The sequence below is a fragment of the Leptidea sinapis genome, chromosome 16, assembly GCF_905404315.1.
Source record: "Leptidea sinapis chromosome 16, ilLepSina1.1, whole genome shotgun sequence".
Lineage (NCBI taxonomy): Eukaryota > Metazoa > Arthropoda > Insecta > Lepidoptera > Pieridae > Leptidea > Leptidea sinapis.
Genome location: NC_066280.1, coordinates 6812219 through 6835794, shown reverse-complemented (window position 1 = coordinate 6835794; position 23576 = coordinate 6812219). Strand labels below are relative to the sequence as shown.

The following is a 23576-nucleotide window of genomic DNA, read 5'->3' as shown; positions in this document are numbered from 1 at the left end:
AAAATACGCAATTATTTTTTTACTTTTTAGTGCAAATTATAATGTTTAGGAAATCCAATTTTTTTAAGTATGGATATGCTGTTTTCTGGATATTTTTTCACTGAAGACTGTGTCATTGCGTGGCGTTATAATCAAAGCGTGGTCAAAACACAACTGAACATAACTCTGCCTAATACACGCACACGCAGAGTTTTGCTATTCAGTGGTTTTTATGTTAAAAATGTAACATATGTTTATCTGTCAATTAATTTTTAGTATCAGTTTTCCATAAATAAAACATACGCGACTATAATTAAGTAGAAAGTTTACTAGCTAGTAGTTGTTTGGACTAGTGACATTTATAGCGTATTTACAATTGGTATATACGTACATCAATGACTGGAGTAAGTAATGAGAGGGGACAAAAGTATAGTGTGACGAGGTGTGGTCTTAATTGATTGCTACCACGCCTCGGCAAATGGCCGAGCGACTTTGAAAAAGAGCTTTTTACTGCGAGAGGAAATTTTCTTGTTCACGTTCTTTATGTTTGTTTTGTGTGGAACTTGTGTGCTATTTAGAACTAGTTTTATGAGTTATTATGATTGTCAACTCATGATTTTTTATTGATTTGATAAATTTTGAACATTATAAAAAATGGTTACTATGCGTGAAAGTTATACATTAAATGAATAATGTGTAATTCCTTTCTTGCTGCAATGGGCAGTGGTGATCACGTGTTATCGAGCATTCCGTACCCGCATTTGTCCCCTTTTCCAGAAAACGAAAATTGACTGCACTAGTGTATGTAATAAATGATGACATTTTAATATCGGCAACATTCATGAAGAGTACTAGATATAACGTACGTACGTACGCAAATGAGTTACAGCTTAAAGAAGAATCTAGAGAAGTATCGTAAGATCGGAGTAAATAGAGATCCTTAATCTCTGTTTCCTCTTTTGGGACACAGCTCTGATCTACTGCACCTCACCAATGTAGAAACATCAGGGATGTAGTACTCTGTGAACGATTGCTTGGTATAGTGTATGGGTGGTACTTCATTGTGTGATTTCTTCTCATTTATAACGGAAAATTGGTTGTTTTCCAACCCAGTTTAAGCTAAAAGTATGTTGTATGTCATCTATGTTCTTCATCATCACAAAACGGTCACAAAATCGCGACCCTTGCCGTGCAACGCATTGCAGTTATGATCCCCGTTGGGAACATTGCATTTTTTTTCACATTCAGATGTGAAAAAGAATCGATTCGATACTCAGGTATCGAATCGATTCTGGATGGTAAGAATATTAAATTATTTCATTCTGATGATATATTTGGAGTGGGATAAGCAATACAACCAATAAGCATCTACAAAACGAGGGATAGTTGGCTGTGGATTCCATGAGTTGACTAAAGCTTTGGATCGCTCTAGTACAAGAAGCTACGGAGCCCTTCCATTTGAGATCAATGATCTAGTCATACATAGAGATATGAATTCACTCTGCACCTTCAACGGTATACTTTTTCTATTTCTGACTAAATGTTGTTACAAATAAAAATAAAAAAATTCTGTAAAGTTATTTTTGCAAGAGTCATAACTTACGATAGAGTCCTTACTTAAGAGAGAGAGAGATAGTAGTTAAGTTATATTTTGTTAATGTGGTGTAAAAAATGCCTATAACCTATAATAGTATTTTCGGCAAGACTGAGAACCAGTTTATTAAGCTTAACACAAAAAAGATGATGGAAACCAATATTTCTGACTTCATCAGAGATTTATAAAAGTTTCGATAGTGCAATAATGTTGAACCGTTGACTCTAAGCCCGGCGCCACCGGTTCGATCCTCGCCCGCCACGTACCGATGTGTTATCGGATTTCAAACTCATATGTACGTTTAATCGACGTTTTATAAGGTCGACAATGCTCATGTGATTCCTCTGATATTACTAGAGAGTTTGGGACGCGGCTGCCACACACCATTGTCTGCCATAAAAAATAAAACTTTATCTATTTATGATATCAAAATAAAAAACTCTTAAATAATTTTGAGAAATATGAGAAAATATCATTTTTATTTGCACAGTAATTTGTAAGTATAAAAATAGCACTCGCAAACATGAAAGCCGTGTTCATATAAACAATGAATGGCTTACCGCGCGACAATAGTTCTCTAATTTAATAGGACGCGAGTGAAACAGTGACGAGTGTATTGTTTGGTAAATTCTTTTGAATAATTATGAACTGAAACGTAACGAAATATTACTGGGGATTTGGAATGTTTTAAAATCTCTATAATAAATTATTACGTGAGACGTTAGTAACTATATTTAATTATATCGACTTAACTCACGATAAATCTGTGTCAGTTTCGACTAGTTTTGGATCTCGTCATCACCGACCGCGTACTCCGCACTCCGAGCTCAAATTTGCAGTGCTAGATAGGACGCGACCGCGAACTCACAACACTCACCCTGATGAAGGAGCTTCGATTGGTCCGTAACTAGGCGGTACCGACACTGTATTTGTGATTGAAGTCGATATAAATAAATATCTATAATATAAAAAAAAAACTATTTAGCACTACGACATACGTGATTACTGTCTAAAATATAAAACAAATTAGAATTACACATTTCCCGAAACCATTAGTTAGAACCCTTAAAGAATTGTAAAACTATTATTCTTCAAACATTCCAATTCTAACGAAAGCTCAGAAATAAAATAACTCTAGTTAAAGTAAGAGTAAGTAGAACTAGTCAATACATCCAACGATCGAATGCTCGCGTCGCATTTCCAACTAAGTGCAAAGAAAATGAATTACATTGCGGGTTATAAGCGGAGGGAGGTCCATTAATTCCGTGTGCTTTTCAATTTTAATTCTCATACTATAATTTTTTTCTCAATTTGTATTTCGGTTCATTATATATCAACGCTTCAGTATATCAACGCTTCTTCTACAAAATGTTTGAGTCCCAAGCTCTCACTTCAAAACCCGGCGACACATTTCAATGACATTTGGTATAACAGTCCATGGACTACATTTCAACTCCTCTTCAGGCAAGCTAACAGACATACTTCCCTCTTAGGGTATACCTCCACAGGCGTATCAAAGCGACTCAAAACTCAAACACCGCTTGATGACGAAAATTATCTACGGATCATCATTCAACATGGTCAGGCTCCTGATGTCCGCATTAAGAAAATTTATTCCATTACACACACATAAAAAACAATCTAAATAGTTAATATATATTCCTCATGCTAACTTAACTAAATATGATGTGTGTCAAAAGAAAGGGCCGATAATCAGCTTGTGCAGTAAGCCAATACTGGACAATCTGAGCAGCGGCTAGATCGGATATCGGAGATATCGAGATATCGGAGACAATACTGTCGGAGTGCCAGTAACAATAAAATTTAAAAAAAGAATAAAAACCAAATTAGAAAACTTACTTGTCTGCGGCTATTATAACGGAGTGTGCTCAGAGGAGCTATTCGGGTTACCACCACCATTACGTCAAAATGTTAAATAGCACCCGCATCACGTTGACATCTGGCATTCCATAGCTGCGCGTTTTGAAAGAAATTTCTTGCCTCGCAGAATCTTCAAGAATAGAACATACTCCCACCTTAAAGGCCGGCATCGCATTTCTTGACTCCTGTTGTTACGGATGTCCATGGGCCTCACCACTTCCATCCCGAGAGCCTCTTGCCCGTTTGCCCCCTCTTCTATAAAAAAGATTCAGCTACTCATCTGATCACTTTGATGACATCAGTACTTGAACTTTACAGACTGTAAGAAAGTAATGAAGTTGTATTATTTTGTATTTTATTTAAATCGCTTGTTACTTGCACCAAAGGCTTAATTGGTTTCATTTTGAAGTGAACAGGTCCGGTGTGGTGTGACATGTCGGACCTTTCCTAATGTAAGGTGTTAATAAAAAATGTGACAATCAAAAATATACGTAAAGTTGATGCAGAAATAATTATGTTTGAATATGGAACAATATTGAAACTAAAATCTTCTTTAAAGTAAATCATATAAAATTATTAATATTTTTATGAGAAAGTTGAGCGTCGTTAACAACTACTACCCATTCGACAAAAGTATGCCTCAGACCTGAGAAGAACGGCGGGCTTCCTTTTTTATTAAAAATTTGGTTACAACGTTATATCGTACAGTAAAATTTGTTATTTAATAGCCTCAATGATGACTGTGCGCACTTACATCAGTACAAACACAAGAATCGTGAATAATAAATTTAATTATAACAATCTTAGAACACGTGCAAATAAGAGATTTACCTTCAGGGCATTCATACTCGACAGGAACATTACATGAATAAGGAGCAAAAAACATTTAACATTCGTTGTTGTCTGGGTAATAAGTTGCGCTATACTTCAGCTGATGACGTCACGCTATTTTTATTTTAAACTAGCAGCTTTCCTGCGGCCATATTTGAGCTGGATATATTTCTAAGTACTGATTTATCCATTATATACTGTTCTTTAATAATGAAGGGCATTATCTCCAGTTGTATTCCAGACTAATAAGAAGTACTTATAATGTTCGATCAACCCAATTACTATTTATATGTGGAATCTTAGAAAGGGGTTTTGCTCTTGACAATATAGTTTTTGCGGTAATGCTAGATCATTGTGCACAATATATTTTTTTTATCATAATATATCTTTTAAAAAATAATATATGGTGGCAACAAGACATTAAATTTTTACAATAATAAATAAAATATTTACGGCAATATTACAAAAAACACCTAATATACATCTCTTATTACTGGTTACTAATTCTAGGCTATATACCTAGCCTTATTTAGCCTTTTTTCAGATAGCGTATCTGATAAAAGGCTCTGTTCTAAATCAAATTACGTAACAACAGATTATTATTAGCCTATGTAGGAAATGAAACACCAAAATATATTACTTAAAGATGGTAATTTTATAGTTAACTTAGCTCACTTATTAATAAAATCTTACCCTTAAATCTTTCAAAGTGAAAAAGTATTTCCATACAGTGCCTTATGCACTTTGTGTACAGATTTTATGAGGCATTAAACATAAAAATAAATACGAATTTAGAATATGTGTAGGAAGTTGAAACAAAATATGTCTAAAACGCGCGTAGTTCTAACAATTTTTTACATAAATTATCTAGTCAAATTAAGAAATATATTGAATAATAATATTGAATTAGGTGTTTTTGAATTTAAATAATCTGACATTACTCAGACTCTGACTCAGGGAGGAAGTAAGTAACTAAGTATAAGAAAATAAGTAAGTAACTTGAGGAATTATTTATAGTTTCCAGTATTCCACGTCGTATCTATCGCCAAATGATAGAACCATTCACAGAGCACTGGATCCCCAAAAATTCGAGCATAACTGCACCTCGGGCAAATGGTTCGAGCACCAGACTTAAGGAGTGACCAATACTCCATAGACTAGGCCTTGGCTTTATAGAGCCCTAGACTGTGGGCGGCCTTAAATTATTGCCGTAGTCTGACCTCCAGTTTATGACCCACTGATTTTTCGATGCTAACTTTGCTTTGACACCCAGGTAACAGGAATGTGACTATGTGACAAGAAACTGAACGCTGAGCAAAATAAATTTAAAAATATTTGTTGCAAGAATATTATAATTTATGAGTGTGTTTTAATAAAGTAGACATAGTTCCCACGTGTGAGAGGAGACGCGATGATATTATGAAATTCCTTCGCTCGTAAAATACAAGGCGCTGTCTAAATGTGACGAAAATAAAATATATTTCTAGCACTTTCGCTGACAAAATATGAATACGTCTGTTGTATAATCTAATTTATAATAAAATATATGTAGAGACAAAAATATTATGCACAGAAATACTTAAATTTGTAATATTTAAGAAATACATTAAATACCACAATTAGATCATTACTTATTACCTTATTACAATTGTAAATATATCAATAAAATGATTTAATTTAATTTCTGAATAATAATAAATTCTTTATTTAAATTCATTATCAGATAACCAGTCATACATTGGATCCATTCATCATAAATCTCTGATTATTGAGATCCATGTCAATTGGTACATAGATTCAATATAAAAAAAAACAACAATTAAGAAGATAAGGTATCAGCTGATTATCATATGTAAAATCAATCAAGGGGATCTTTACCGAAAGATGAGCCAGAAAATATACATTTAAGGGTATATACATTGAACTTAGATTGAAACCGCATGTGCGTGATTAACCTCAACGTGGCTTGATATCTGCTAAAAGCGATATAGCAAAAACGCAAAACAATCCAAGAGTGATTCTAATTTGATGTAATAATTATCAATCAAGTGAAAATATTGAAATAAAATAGAAAAAAAGTTGCTATTAAATTATAACTTCAAATTTAGTAGCAAAATGGTGATAAACGTCGCGCAAAGGATTAATTTGATAAAAAGGCATAAAAGGCATTTATTTTCTCAAAATTTATTCCTTTAGAATTCTATTTGATGTCATTTCTAATAACTACTAGATACTACTACCGCTTCGCAAACAAATGGCGCTCTGAGAGAGAAGAAGCGGCGCAATAAACTCTCCCAGCATTCTTTTTTTGCGCTCTTTTCAATAAAAATATACACTATTGTACAATACATATTGTACATACAAAGTTTACAGGTTTATATAATAATAATAAATAAAAAAAAAAAAAAATCATTTCTATTGCTATAAAATAGTCACAACCTAGTCCCAGGCTGTCCGATCATTTAGATATTAGTAATAGGATTTACGCAGAGCCATTTTTTTATAAAACAGTTAAATTTATTTATAGATAATGCCTGAACAGTGGCTGGGACTTTATTATAGCAGTGTATACATTTACGCTTAAAGCTACCATGTATGAAGTTATGAAGCCTACTACAATTAGTTACAAGCAATCCCTTATTTCTAGTGTTATAATAATGAAAATCACTATTAAGAGCAAAAGGTAAGTATTATAAATCGTAATATTTTAATTAAATCATGTTTTTTGTATTGCATTTAAGTTTAATGTAATTATAAATGATTGATACATAATTGCGTCCAAGTGCGAGTCGGACTCGCCCATGAAGGGTTCCGTAGCAGTAAGAAACATAATATAAAAGTTATTGTAGTTTGTTGCAACACTTTATGACGTATTAAAAAAAACTTCTTACTAGATCACGTTCAAACCATTTTCGGTGGAAGTTTGCATGGTAATGTACATCATATTATTTTTTAGTTTTATCATTCTCTTATTTTAAAAGTTACAGGGGGGGGGGACACATTTTACCACTTTGGAAGTGTCTCTCGCGCAAGTTAAAAAAGTTATATTATAAAACAAAATGTATTGTTTTTTTCTATTTTTGTATGAAAATCTTAATGCGGTTTACAAAATACTTACTAAGTTTCAACAGTGTAGTTTTCGGAAAAAAGTGGACATGACATACGGACGGACAGACAGGCAGACATGACAAAAATGAACCCTCAAAACTAACCTATACTAACCATAGTAATAAGAAATAGAGAAAACTTAACAGAATTTATTTGGAGGTAGGTCTTTAAATGAAAATTTATTTGATAAAAACATATTTTTTTAATTTCGTTACAAATACTCCGTATAAAATTAGGCCATCAAAATACCGCTCCCTTTCCGCCCTTATTTTAAAAGCAATATCAAAGTTTATAAATACTTTGAGTTTTATTTGACTAATCGCTGGAACGGGTATTAGGGCTTAAAATTTTAAAATTCATAAAGTGTTCAAGTCGAGATTAATATCTGACCTTTTCGTAGCCCGAGGCAGTGGAGTCGCTTCCAATAAAATAGACGGTTAAAACAAATATTTTTCGAGGCCGTTCAGAAATTTGCAACCTAATTAACCTTAACGAAGTATGTACTCAAATCGATACTTCTCGTACTACATAAACAAATTTAACTTTTGTATTTTAATAAAGGGTCTTAAATTTAATATTAATATATTCATTCGATCCAATGTTATTGTTTGAATTTAGGGAAGTTTATAACCCAACTAATGTAAGTAAGACTTATTAATTTTACAAAGAGTCTACTGCAAATTAAGTAATAATATTTTACCTATACATATATTTATACAGCGAAAATATTTATAAGTTTTTAATTTAATTGTAATGAATAAACTCCAAAAGTTCCTTACCTATTTTTAATAGTTATTTATGTAACTGTTGTGTAATAAGGGGTATTAAAACACGAATGTTGGTTGGTTGAGGCGAAGCCGAGTGTGATAATAGTATCCCATGAGTGTTTTAATACCTAATTATCAACAGTTGCATACATGACTTTATCTACACCCATAATATGAATCCTCTTTCATTACAGCACTCGTTTGGATGATGTAATGGTTATTAAGACATTGGGTATTTTAATATTGGCAATAAGCTGTTTTAGAATCTTTAAAAGAGGATTTAAAGCATGGGTGTAGATAAAATACTTTTACAAATAAGAGGCTTCCTTGCACAGAACGCCGACTAGCACCACAGCGGCGAAATCCTCTACCGTGAATCTTGTATAAGAATTGTTTTTTTTTTTATGAAAATAAGGGATGAGACGATCAGGACGTTCTGCTGATGGTAAATGATACGCCATGCCCATTACAATGCAGTGCCGCTCAGGATTCTGAAAAACCCCAATAATTCTGAGCAGCACTACAACTGCGCTCGTCACCTTGAGACATATGATGTTAAGTCTCATTGAATTGATTGCTACAAGAGCTATTTAAAGTCAGGTTCAAAAAATACTTGAACCATCATACGTCTGACCATCTATTTATTGCATTACATTGCGTTTTATATCGTTGAAGAGTGTTATAAAGTACGCCACTCTTTATAACGTAACTACGCAACAAAGTAATTAAACCATCTCCAAAAACGAGGGTAACTAAATCAGTCAACGCGATACGGACTCGTTAGATCCCATATCGATCATAGAAGCTTGTTAAAACTTTGCAGATAGAAAAAAGTTATAAGGGGCCGAATAGTTAGACGACACGATCAAAGAGCGATTTGTACTCAACTTACGTATAGCTACGGATACACAAAACTTTCATAAAGGTTTTTTTTCTACAGGGACTCTGATAATGTGGCACTTATTCTATATCGAATGATATTATAATAAAGGCTTAGGGCTTTGAAGTGCATACATTTATCTAATAGATTGACAACATTTATGGCTTACCATCAGGTGAACCGTTCTCAGATTTATCCTCCTATAACTCAGAAAGAAATAAATAAAAATACTCCAAAATAATTTTTATACCGATATATTGATTATAAAGATTATTATTATTAGTAACAGTAATATATTTTACTATAAGATGAATATTATTAAAACGGCACTAATTATCATAGCCGCCTTAAAAAGTCGCTTCACCGAGACTTACTGTCTGTCACCATAGTAGTGATTTAGTATTAATCAAGACAATAGATGTGAATCAAAGCATAACTTTGAGGTGTTTCAATATTTTATCTTTAAGCTTTATAATAAATTCAATGTAACTCCTTCACAAGCTGTGACTATAACAATCAATATATTACATTGCAGTGGTATATATTTTTTTAATTAATAATTAAATAAACGAATAGCATTCACCTATACGAACCTATACTAGAGTACGAGGATACGTCTAAAATAATGAAAGGAACACTCCATTAAACCTCACTATTAAGTAATATGGTGAATTTGTGCAAGTTATACAAGAAAAATACTTACTTGAAACTTCAACTTACTTATAACATGTGTTCTAGTAACTCAGGCAACTCTCCAAATTGTTTATTTACACAAATATACAATATATCGGATGAATTTGATAATGAAAATGAAATAACGATTAACAGTGTTATTGGTGATAGACGATGGTAACTTGTGGAATTGGTAATTTTAACATAATGAAGCCATTTTTAAGTCCATACGGCCATAAGGTTGTAGCAGCTGTAGTAGTTGTAGCTATTGAAGAAATAAAAGACAAATACACAAATAAATTTTTTGTTTTTAAATTGTATTTGTTTATTAATCCTAGAAGTGAGGGTTATCACTTTAAAAACATAACATATTGTTTAAAAGACAGATTTTATTGAAATACATACAAACAAGCTTCATTTAATATCGGCATTATCTAACTCTTACTACTGTTTTCCTCAATCTATTTTGACATAATAATATACACGTGTGTGTTTTGTGATTGATTGTGGTTGTCATTGAAAAACTAAGTTAGAGGTAGAGAATAATACCTTTAAATGTTATTTATCTTTTTAGGTAAGATATTATGTAATTGTATTTATGTGTTAGTTATAAGTGCCAGACGTATTATTTTTTGTAATAATATTGGAATTGCTGAATTCTTCGTTTGAAATACAATACAATCATATCTACCATTCTGTTCGATTTTAAGAATTCAGATCTAAAGGTATCCCTAATGTTTTAAATGGTAATTTGCGGCTGCGCCATGTTTTTTTCACCTGGGAAATGTTTTTACAAACTAGCAAAGTTCCGAATTCATTTATCCGGGACCGCTGTTTTTCTAAGCCTTACTAACGTGCCGAAATTTTTTTGCGAACTTTTACTTGTTGGGTGTTAAGATGTACAGCCTGTATCTCTTTGTCAACAAAAGAAACATTTCTATATACAACAGCCCTACAAGTTCTCGCAGATTTTTCAATAAGGTAATTTGCAACCATTCATATTATGATGGAATTCTTACTTTATATGAAATATCTGTTGTAGAGCAGCATTCTACTACTTGCTGACGAAATTAAATTATGTAGATGCCTTTAAAATGGAAAAAAAATAAACTTTGAAGAAGATTATTATACCATACATTTCATTAAGGATAGAATAGCTTAGATCATGCATGTCATATCTATAATAAATAAACCTGTTTCGTGATATATGTTTTATATCAACATTAAATATTACACAAAATGGACTGCAATTAGGTTATAAGTAAGTATATGAAGACTTAGCAGAAGATATTTAAGGTTTTATCTATTTCTCATAGACCTTAAGAGTATATTTATAAAAAATAAATAAATATGAAGAAACTCATATATAATAAAAATCCTGTTTTATTTTATAAATAGGCAGTGCAATGTAGGCTCTGTGGAGTGCGCCTACTTTAGATTGGCCGACCCCTTTGGAATGCATCCAACTCCCGCCCACATAGCCGACTTAAATTATTAAAAATACGTAAGCATTTCAACTTCAGCAAAATAGGGAATAATAAAAATTTATGTATATTTTTATTAAAAACCTTATATTTAGCTAAACTTCGCTGGACTTGAATCACTCTATAGTAGCAATTGCCGCTGTGGCAATACGTAAGATGAATAAATTACTACAACTGACATATTTAGGTACCTTACCCTTTTAGCGATTCAGAAAATTAATTATAATAATATCAATTACCATTGCTGAAGGGACTGTTCTTTTTTGTGAAGTTTTCACGTTGATACGAAATTTTTACTTGGAATAATTCTTCTAAGCCCTTTTAAATGTTCAATAATATTCCTACATACAACAGCTCGATATAATTTGTTTTCCATATTATTATTTATGCTTTATATTATATAGAATAATTTTTTGATTGTGTATTAAGACAAAGTGGCAATCGAATCCAAAAAGACAAAACAATCTAATTTTAAAGTGACACAGCAGTCGTAGCACGGCGTAGCTACAACGTAGCGACTACATTCCGATGCGTAGTATGTAGCCTGATATTGCGAATCGTAGTGTGCTGTGTAATTTTTAAAACAATTTTTACTCTGAAATTAATGGCGTATTAATTATTTTCGAAATTTCTAACAAATATTTAAATAGCCTAATCTTAATAATAACTAAAACAATTAGATAGTATTAATAATCAAATCTTATTTAATTGAAATAACAAACTGCATATATCTTAACAATTTTTTAGTTAATGGAATAAGGCTGATGATTTCTGTAACGTAACCTCAATTATTTCGGACACTAATTCTATTGGTTGCTAGCAGTTCCAACTGTCATCCAACTTAAATTTACTCCATGGTGCAAGCATACATAAGTAACTTAATTAAAAATATATTATTGTGCACGCCTTTGATAACTCCATCTCTTATAATCATAACAGCAGCAAATATGTTTCAATACATAAAGGAAGTGTCGTCGGGGCCACCAAAACAACAATGTGAAGCCTTGTAAATTTTTGTTCGTAATTAAAGAAATGGTTCTTCTTTTGTAAGCATAAACAAAAAAGTTTTTGAAGCGTATGTTATGTTAAAATAATTAATTAATTAATAAAAAGTTTTTCATAAACGCGGCAAGTGAAAAATACGTTTAGAAATGCTTTAGACATCTACGGAAAATGAACTCTTGATGTGTGGACTTCCATACAGCTTAAGCTACCAATTTATATTTTTTTATATCCAACAATGTTTATGTGTTTATAATTTATATAACATTATATAAAGAATATTTCAATTTGAAATTGAATTCAAAATAGGATTCAAAATCACTTATTGAACGTCAATAACTACCTCCCCGAAACAGTGTGCCTCAGACCTGAAGAGATCAGGCGCAAAAAACTCAGCGAGCTTGTTTTCCTAAATATATGTAATATCAATAAAATAAACGTTTGTAATTAAATGGCCCAGTCTGTGGTATCATTAAAAAAAAATATTTTATACGAACCTTTACCACACGAATGTTAATAATTAAGATTCTTTTAAATTTCGTAGCACATTGTTTTACATTTTCTGGGATCATGTTGTAAAAGAATGTTCATCGACTTACTAACTCGAATTTCTTATATAACTTCACTAAATACCATTCGTTATGTCCGACGTGTCCATCTGTTATGTAAATCATACAAACAATTTAACTGAAACAATGCACGACATGTGAAGTCTTAATTTCCTGCATCAAGATTCAGTCGGCGCCGACACCTGCAACTGTGACCAGCTGAGTCATACGTCTTGAATAACAATCCGTACTCCATACGTGAGCTGTGCGCATCGAAATATTTTTAAAGTTGAAGACGTCTGTGTAAGTGAATAAGGAATTGTTTTATCGCCGAATTTCTACGTTGCGCACACTTTTTGGCATTTAAATATGCATAATTTTTATTATATACTAGCTGACCCGACACACGTTGTTCTGTATATAATAAATAAAATAATGTTTTTATGCGAATTTTTCGATGATATATCATAACAACAAAAATTACTTCGTAAAATATGCACCCTGCTGCCGTAATGAAATTGTTTCACAGCAGAACTGTCAAACCGTGCGTCAATAAATTCTCTCATAGAATTTATGTATGGACACATCAAAGGAAAAACAAATTTGTTGTTTTTATTTAATTTAGCAGCATTTTCCTATTTATTCACCTTTTAAACCTTCTCTGGACTTCCACAAATAATTCAAGACCAAAATTAGCCAAATCGGTCCAGCCGTTCTTGAGTTTTAGCGAGACTAACGAACAGCAATTCTAACAAATATACCCTATAGGATGTAAGTTTTCTTTATGAAAATAAGGGATGAGACGAGCAGGTTGTTCGGCTGAGGGTAATTGAAACGCCCTGCCCATTGTAAAGCAGTGCCGTTCAGGATTATTGACAAACCCAAAAATTCTGAGCGGCACTACAATTGCGCAATCGTTTTCGACATGAGACCTTAAGCCCCGTGGGAAGCTTCTTTGCACAGGATGTCAGCTAGATTACAGGTACCATAGTGCGCTCACCAACTTGAGATACTGGGCAAATGAGAGAGAATTTGCCCAGTATTTTCACAAGCTACGGCGCACTTCAGACCGAAACACAATAATGCTTACACATTACTGCTTCACGGTAGAAATAGGCGCCATTGTGGTACCCATTACGCCGGCATCCCGAGCAAAGGAACCTCCCACAATATCCAAAGTATATCGATATGTAATATGTGCTGATTCTCAAAAGTAACATTTGGAAAGCATAGCTAGGTCACTAGTTCACGTTGGTTTTCACGTGACGGCGATACGAAAGTATGACTCTCTCACGTTGAAGAGCCCTTAGACGCCTCTTACGATACCAATAGACCTGGGAAAGCACAGGGAAAATATGCAAAAGTATAATATTATCAAAGATTTTTAATAAATACAAAATTGAAAAAAACTGTTCTTTCAATCGTTCTGTTGTTCATTATAAATACCTAGCTATGTAATATTTATAATTCATTTAATAGACATGCAAAAATAACAAACTTATTTTATTCTTTAAACAATATAAAAACATATTAACAATATAAAGGACAATAATTTCCGCTGAACATCGTTAATAACGCTAAAAAACATAAAAATATTAATATGATAAAAAGCCCCCTTCATTAAATATGTATTTCAAAGTGCTTCATAATGCTTTGCTGGTATTTTATTAAATAAGGCAGTTACCATGACCTGTTCTCGGAAATGGGTCAGTGTTGGTTTTAACGGGAAATAAGTTGGCCTCAATACGTCAATATATACTATAAATGTATAAACAAAGCCACACTACAGTCATCAATGAAGAATTAATTATTAAAAGGTAATTGACGCCTTAACATACAGAGTTTTATAAAACTTTGGATAAGTGTGCTAAATAAAAAACCGTCGTTGACGTCATAGGTAAATCCGTTGCCGTAACAATGTTAATTCTATTTTTGAATTCATAATACGGACGTTTATTCACTTAATAAAGTCGACAAAGATCTTGTGAACCGTCTGGTGTCACAAGTACAAGAGTACGGGCCGATCACGGCCTTGATCACAACAAACACAATCATGTGGCCCCGTATGTATGTATGTATCCTCCTTTGTATCCTCTTCCATATAAAAGAGTTTTTTTTTAAATCAACAAATTTATATTTCATTCATTGCACTTTAACTTTTTCAATCTCAAAATATGAAAACTTTATCAATACCTAGGTATGTCTCTTGACTTACATTACATCTTTGTTAAGTATCTTTTGAATAATTTCCCAATTCACAACAAAAAAATCCTGTTAGTAATAGTTACCGCCATATTTTTGTTATTAATTTAATGTCAGCATTAAAAAATTATGTCTCACTTTTAGTTACCATTTAATTACAAATATGAATAATATTTAATGCAATGAAAACTTATTTGAAGCATCCATGTATTATAATAAATCATGCCGGTAAGCGAATATGTCATTAAGCACATTTTCCATTCACGAACAAAGTTCCGTCTTGCCAAGTAAAACTAATTTGCTAGCGATAACAGAGTTGATCGCGTCCGAAAGCGACCGCGTATAAACAACTGCTACACGTAACCTGAACACGCCAGTGTTGAAGATTATTTTGGCCGTAAAAAAAGTAAAAGACAATGATTTAGCGTCCGAAGATCTCTTATCTACTTTGTGTTATCTTATTGCGTGTTTCCTAAATAATTAATGCAATATAGGGCATCGATTGTGAGGTGAAAGAGACCGCGAGGCGGAGCAGGGGAGCGGGGGTGCGCGCGACTCACGCAGGCGATTGGCTGTCACAACTGCGTGAGTGCGTACCCCCTCCCTTCCCCGCGTACTCCCCGCGTGCGTAAGCCTTCGCGCGCCGTTCAGTCAACGTTGAACCGTCGCCGTGAGAACACTGCCGCCCCGTACCAGTCCGTAGTAGACACTCGCGTTTGTTACGTCTTACACCGGTCCTGTCAGTTTCTTTTGAATAGACTCAATTATCTGTCCATATGGTTCATCTCGTAGATATATTTCGTTCGGCGAACGTTGAATATCCGCCGCCAATTATTGTAAGTAAACTTTTATTAAAGTTTGACAAGTTGTGTTTGAACAACACGTTGTTTTCGTAACGCTTTTACTTTTAATTTGTTTTTGTTTTCAGACTTTGTTGGATGTTCTTGAAATTTTTTTTCGTGTTTGCGGAAACACCTGAAGATTTATTGCTTCTTTCTTGTTTTTATTGTATATTTTGCGAAATTAATTATTTTAAGATTATAGATATTAAAAGTTTCATTTTATGTTTTATGCGTTTTATTTTATTATAAAATTTAAATACAATTTGCTTCAGTGAGTTGTTTTATTTTCTTTAATTTTATTTGGTTGCCTTATCCCAGCTTACCTTATCTTATCTTCAACATAATTGCGCATCAAAATATATTATTTATGATTTTTAATTAATTTTTATTCGATTAGAAAATCATGCATAAAATTAGGCTTTATATTTTAAGTTAACTTTGAAACTTAGGTATAATTTAGGAATTAAAGATATTACTTACATTAAAACGGAATGTATATGTTCGTTTAATAACTACTTGTTATTAAAGCAGTATCTGGATTAGTAAGGCTCTACTTTTAATAGGCCAACGTGATAATTAATAATAGCGCAGTTGTGATGATAGTTTTAATGATTGAATGTTATATTTAATAATATGTGTCAAAGTAAGTGTGAGTTCCTTATAAAGTAAGCCTTATTATAATCAACTATAAAACACTGAAAAATTAAGACATAAACTAAGACATTTAAGTTTGATAAAGGAATACTCTTTATTAAAGTATTAGCCAGTACTTGGAAAACTTCTAAATCCTCCTACAGAACGATAAGAACTATTTTCATAGAACTATATTAAGTTTATAGGAAAAATGGAATATTATTAATAAATTATTGCTTAAAATATATTCAATATAAATATCTATTTTACAAAAATCATACAATCTAATTTTTTTTACAAAAATATTGAATTTTTCGCTTATTTTATTACTTTAAAATGCATAATTATTAAAGACTTAATGATTGTTACTTTTTGGAAATATTTATCAGACCACGCAAATCTTTTTTCTATAATATATGGGTTCATTTTCACGGGAGATTTTAGTGAATTATATTGAATTATTTAGTATCTGTAGTATTGTTATGTTTTGCCTTATTTTTATGTATTTATGCACCACAACTTTAAGGATATTCAAACAAATATTTTTTTTTAAATTTATTTGACATGAAACCAAGTATTAAGTCCATAATATTATAAATCACTTTTACTGAACGGACAAAACTTAGTAATGTATTTTCAATTTCATAACTCGAATAACGACTTAAAGTTCATTAATTCAATAACAAAAGTTAATTCACTTGTATAAGATTAAAGGTACTTTTGTGGTATTGAGTTTGAATTGATCATTTGACTTAAGTTATAATGAGGTAGGTAAACTTTTAAAGTAGAGTGAAGCTTAGGGTAGAGTTAAAGATTAATTATAAATTGATTTCCATTAAGTAATACAGATTTTTTTCTATTGATACAAAAATATCTGCTAAGAAAGTATTAATTTTTAGTGATCATCAATAATTATTTTATTTTTATATATTATTATTCTAATATTTGTTATGTCCAGATCCGACGGAACTAATCCAATTAGAACCACATTGAATAAAATAATTGTGACCTAGTAATTCCAATAACAAGTGTTTATATTTACTTATAATACAAGGAATATACAAAATCCGTTCTTAATTTAAAATTTTAACTCTACATTTATTTAAATCATTAACTGACTATATTCTTTCTTTCTATCTTATGTTTTTTTTTTGTATCAAAAATTTGTGGTCAATAAGTCTTAGCGTATAAACCCTTTTCTAAGCTTCATTACTATTGAATGTTATTCCATGAATCCTTCATAAGTGTATCACGTACTCTATCTATGAATCTTTTTTTATAGAAGCAGGGAACAAAGGAGCCAACATACGTACCACCTGTTTGTATGTCTTCAATGCGGCCAATTCCATCTTCTAACAGAAAAAGCCCAAATGCATTCAAAATTCAAATATTTTATTCAAATTAGGATGTGACATCACTTATTGAAAGTCAAAAACTACCACCCATTCCAAAATGAACACAGCGGGCTTTTTTTATCATCGAATAAATATGTTTACAAAGTAATATTGTACAATTAAACTTATTATTCAATAGCCTGAGGGCGTTAACTCCATTCCCAATCTGTGGTATCATTAAGAATATACATCGCCCCACAAAAGATTTACTAACCGAGTAGTAGGCATCATATGTTTATGTCTATTCCTGGTGTTAACATTATGGTTATGACAGTTTCTGGCAAATTCACTTATGTGCCTATGAACATACATTAAATTATCAAGAATAAATTGAGAAGCAACAGTCAAGATGTTAATTTCTTTGAATTTTGCTCTCAATGATTCTTAACGACCTAGGTTATAAATAGCGCGAATAGCGCTCTTCTGCAGCACAATGTATTAATATCGGCAGCGTTGTAGCCTTAGCAATATACATTGCCGACCATTTTAAGCGTCGAATAAATGTACTTATGAATCCGAATACCAAATCTTTGATACGTGTCGTGAGTTTGAACCGGGGCCGGGCCGAGGTCACCGTGGTAAGAGTCAGCGGCCCTACTTATTGCAACAGCAACGCTTTGGTTTCAGCCGCAGTGCTTCCAATCTAAACTACTGGACTATATGTACCATCTTCCTTCTAACATGATTTATTTCTCTTAATTTGCACACTTTGAGCGGCTTTAAACTTAGAAATAAAACAGAAAAAATATATAAATCAAAATCAATTCTGTATTAACAATTGACGAACGTTGTCGTTGTTGTTAAGCTTTGAATAAAATTAACATCACAAATGTTTACAATTAACGTTTAAGAAATCTCTTTTCCATAAAATGGATTGCTTTTACAAAAGAAAAATGTATCCTTAAAGGCTAACTCGTGTTGACCTAAAAAAACTTTGTTAGCTTATCCCTAAAGGGAATTAACCGAAGGTAATGGAGCCGCTTCAAGATTTTTACAAGAGAGGTATTACTTGATAAATATGCAAAGTTATGTAGTGAGAAAATATTTCAAAACTTGGAAAAGGTTTTGTAATTCTATCTTGAAATTTAGATTGAGAAGTTCCTTAGATTCATACATTATATAACGTTATTTGATAATTGTTTCATTGACATGAATGCTGTATTATTTAAATTTACGATTAGCGAGTCCAAATAGAGCTTTACCAATGGATAGCTTCCTTTCACAATAAGGATGGTGGATGACGCTTAGGTGGCGTGACTATAGCATCGCATTTTTCTGTCGTGAAGTAATTTGCAAGTATTATTGTGTTTCCGAAAAAGCTTTTATTTTCTGTTTTGAAGGGTTAACCCTTGGTGTCGCTATAATAACTACAGGTACTTGAGTCACAAAGACAGACATTAGAAATAAGAAAAGAAATACCATAAGGAGTAACAATAATATATTGGAACAACTCTTGGTAAACGTCATGAAAGATCAGTTCGTAAAGGGGCTTGATTGCTGACATGGGGAGAAGAACTGATATGTACAAAACAAATGTGTTACGAAATTTAAAAGAATTATTAAAAAACATTTGTGAGGGAAAGGTTATTATAGCATAAACGATTTTCTTAATGACACCAAGGACTGGGAATAAAGCGAATACCCTCAGGCTCTTTAATTATAAATGTTTATTGTACGATATTACATTGTAATCCATATTTTATATTATAAAAAAAAAGCCCGCTGAGTTTGTTGCGCCCATTCTTCTCAGGTCTGAGGCAGTCTCTTTTGAATGGGTAGTAGTTTTTGACGTACAATAAGTGATTTTAAATCCTATTTTGAATAAAAATATTTGAATTTGAATTTGATAACAAACTCCCAGTCCATGTTTTAAACCATATAACAACTTAGCCTATTAAATATAAATCTCTATAGTGTATATAATCTGCTATAATATATTAAACCTTATGTGATGTGTTCGGAATAGTGTCACATAATTACCTTAGGCCGTTTTATAATGCGGCGCAACTAACGTAAAAAGGCATAAAAGGCAGTGATTTTCTCAAAATTGATTCCTTTAGAATTCTTTTTGATGTCATTTCTAATAACTACTAGATACTACTACCGCTTCGGAAACAAATGGCGCTCTGTGAGAAAAGAAGCGGCGCAAGAAACTCTCCCAGCATTCTTTTTTTGCGCTCTTTTCAATAAAAATATACAATATTGTACAATCATTTCTATCGCTATAAAATAATCACAATCTAGTCCCAGGTTGTCCGGTCATTTAGATCTTCAGCAGTGGAGTAATAGGATTTACGACAGAGCCATTTTTTTATAAAACATTTAAATTTATTTATAGATAATGCCCGAACAGTGGCTGGCACTCTATTGTAGAAGTGTATACATTTACCCTTAAAGCTATTATGTATCTTATGAAGCTTACTAGAATTAGTTACAAGCAATCCCTTATTTCTAGTGTTATAATAATGAAGATCACTATTAAGAGCAAAAAGGTGACGATTTTTGTGTGTATACTTCTATATTCTAAGTATACTTCTAACTAATTATAGTTCGGCTATTTCAACTTAATTATCATACGGTCATTGCAACAGTGGTTGAATCGTTGTCATTGCGAAGCTGAAACCCGTGAGCTCGAAGGATCGAATCTCAGCCGTGAAATATACTTGAAGTGAAAACTTGTGAAAGCAGCATTGAGCACTTTTCTTGGAATGGGTAAAATAAAAAAAAAAAATTGGTATAAAATGTTAAAATCTCGTCAGCACACGTGAACCTGATCGAAAATTCGTAAGATACTCGTTGAAATTATGGATGATAGTTGATTTTTCTGAGAGATAAACTTTTTAATGTAAAATAATTGTAATAATTCTGAAGTGTTAAATTTTTTATGTAATATTAATTGTCGTTTTTGCGTACAATAGCGCAATAAAAGAATATTGTATTTAACCACATAAATGCTAATGTTTTTATACCGATAAATAAAGCAATTTGTGCGAAATTATTCCACAACCATTCCAAAATATTAAAAAATGCACAACGTCATTGTTGAAGTTTTCACTTATGCCTGCACTCCCGGAGTGCAACCCGTTATTTTTTTTTACATTTACATGTACAAATAATACATTCAAACTAAAGAAGCAAAGCTACCATTATTTTTGATCAGGAATAAATTTTATACGTTTAAAATCTTTTTACAATTATTTTTCATCAATCAGCGGATTTTATATTTCTCTCGCGCTCAACGATGACTGACAGACGCCGTGATCTAAATACGTTATTCGTAGCTTGTTTTGCTTAGCTGTTGAGTGAAATATTTCAGTGTTATATATTTTTTTAATAACGGAAGGAATTGTGAGTGAAATGAATGCCACTTGATTCAACTTATTTAGAAAATTATTAAATAACTTTTTTACTATCTTACGGATTTTGAGATCAATCAAAGCAAGTTCATTTAAGGTGAAATAATATAATTAATAATAAATATGAATGACGGTTGCGTGTGCATTGTATTTCAGAGTCACTTTGTGATGTTGCGATACTTGACGTTGTAATTATAAAATATGTATGTATTGCAGGGAATATCGACGTACATAGGAAGACCTTAATTCACAACTGGCAAACATTTTAAATAACTGCTCATCTTAGATTCAAATTATTAGATTAGTATCGGTTGACTTTGCTAACAAAGCAATAATTATCACACACCATCTTACCACATCAACATGTTAAAAATAGTATTAACGATCATTTATATATGTTTAATATTAATTATTTTCGTAATATCTAACGTTAAATTAAGATGTTATTAGATGTAATCCGCGCTTAATTTATGATGAGAAAATACAACAACTACTTTGTAAACAAAATTTTTAAGATATCATCAATTTTTATAATCCTATCAATGCTAAAATTTGGAATATTTTCGTTAATACGGACTGAAATAACTACTCCATTGTGCTCTACCCTATTGTGTTGAAAAGAAAACAATTGACGTGTCGTACGTAAAAAGCATGTCAAACCGTAAAGGCAGCAACATTATAATAAACCACTACACAGGACTTCGATTCCTTCGCACACTATTATTGACAAAAGCCACATAAATCATTTATCCACACTGACAGCTGTCAAGTGAACGCTATCTACTCTTATTTGTCACTTCGGTGAACATTGTTTACTTAATAATGTCGTTTATTTTTACGTTGTCCTTTTGAATATAATGAGTTTGTCTTCAAATCTTTGTGCCTACTACAAGTAGTTTTATATTACAGTTTTCTTCAATATGTGAAAATCTTTCGATTGTCTACCATGCTTGAGTTTATTGGAATATATTTTCCCTCCATTCACTTACAGATTTTTTTTGTAATTCTCTTAATTATAGAAGCTATTACGTCTAAATTTAACTTGTACTAATGCGTGCTGTAAGCATGTAACTTCATAGGTACTCTTAATTAACAAAAATTAAGTCTTTGTACTAAAACAAAAATATAGATTTATTATGAATTGATCAAACATATATTTTAGTTTTCCTTATAGCATACTTTTTGTACACTTTATCTGCGATATTTCTTTAACTATAATTAATGTTAATGGGTTGCTAAGAATCTGTAAGTAAGGCTTCTGTTCGTTATAAAACGTGAACCCAGATTGAAAATACTCTTATTATTTTTAACTTGTTTTTATTTGAAAAAGAAAATTTTAATGCTGTCTTGTGATTAGGCTCATCTTCAAATAGCACACAAGTACAATGTATTATTTGTTACTTTTTTATAGATAATACGTTCTACTTTAAATATTTTATTTACATAATCAAACTGGTTAATTTTATTTAATTCTTGTAATTGAAGACAAGTTGATGAAATTGTTAAATATATAAATAGCGTTATCAATACCTCTGATTTCCACATCAGAAACTCTAATAATACTATACGACTCGCAATAAGATACAAACAATTTACTAATTGCAAACTCTGATACTTCAGATTGTGGTCTCAAATTGTAAGTTGTTTGTTACCAACTTGTAACAAACTTAGTAAATCAGTATTTCAATATAAACCTGGGACGAACCAATGATATTTGATATTAATTACATAATTTATCATAATCACGTCTTAATTAAAGATTTAACAAACTTTCCTTAAGGATTTTTCTGCTAAAATATATGTTGGAGATTAATTACACAGAAGACAATTGTATGTAGGCTATTTATAGACAAAATATCCAATTAGTAAATTATTTTGTACTGGCCTTTATGATAACATATTTTATATTTACTTTGTGAGGAAAATATCACAGGTTCATACCAAAGTACATCATATTATAACTACGCATATATCATACATAGTACGTGTATAACTTGTTGTTTAAAGTATTAATAACGTAATGTAATGGGGTTTCATGGCTCAAATTGTATGATTGTATGTTTATGTACATAGCCAAAGTTAGGATATTGTTTTTATTTACTTATGTTGAAGTTAAAAATACAAATAAGCCAAAATTAACACATGTTTTTCATGAGTGAGAGCTTTATTTCGAAGTGTTTCCATACTATAAAAACCTGTCTTAAAGGCAGGCAACCCTCCTGTAATTCCTCTGATGTAACAGGAGAATGTGAATGACGTTGATCAATTAACATCAGGTGAAAATATTAATAGGGTTTGTCATGTCCGTAATTGTAATCGTTAACGTGTGCCAAACCGTAATAGTTTTTTTTTTAACTTAAAACAATTATAATATAAAATGACCCATAAAGTAAACCGTAATTT

At 31.7% G+C, this 23576-nt stretch overlaps 1 protein-coding gene across 5 annotated transcripts in view; it reads left to right on the top strand.

Moving 5' to 3' along the window:
• Positions 1 to 23576, top strand: part of LOC126968704 (CUGBP Elav-like family member 4) — a 737944-nt gene that overhangs the window by 478180 nt on the left and 236188 nt on the right. Inside the window, exon 1 of one of the 5 annotated variants that reach the window (XM_050813788.1) lies at positions 15619 to 15784. The exons of the other annotated variants lie outside the window; for them this stretch is intronic. Within the exon in view, the coding sequence (XP_050669745.1) occupies positions 15725 to 15784 (60 nt within the window). The 5' untranslated portion in view covers positions 15619 to 15724. Of the gene's footprint in view, positions 1 to 15618; positions 15785 to 23576 lie in introns of those variants that run through there. 5 annotated transcript variants of the gene reach the window in all.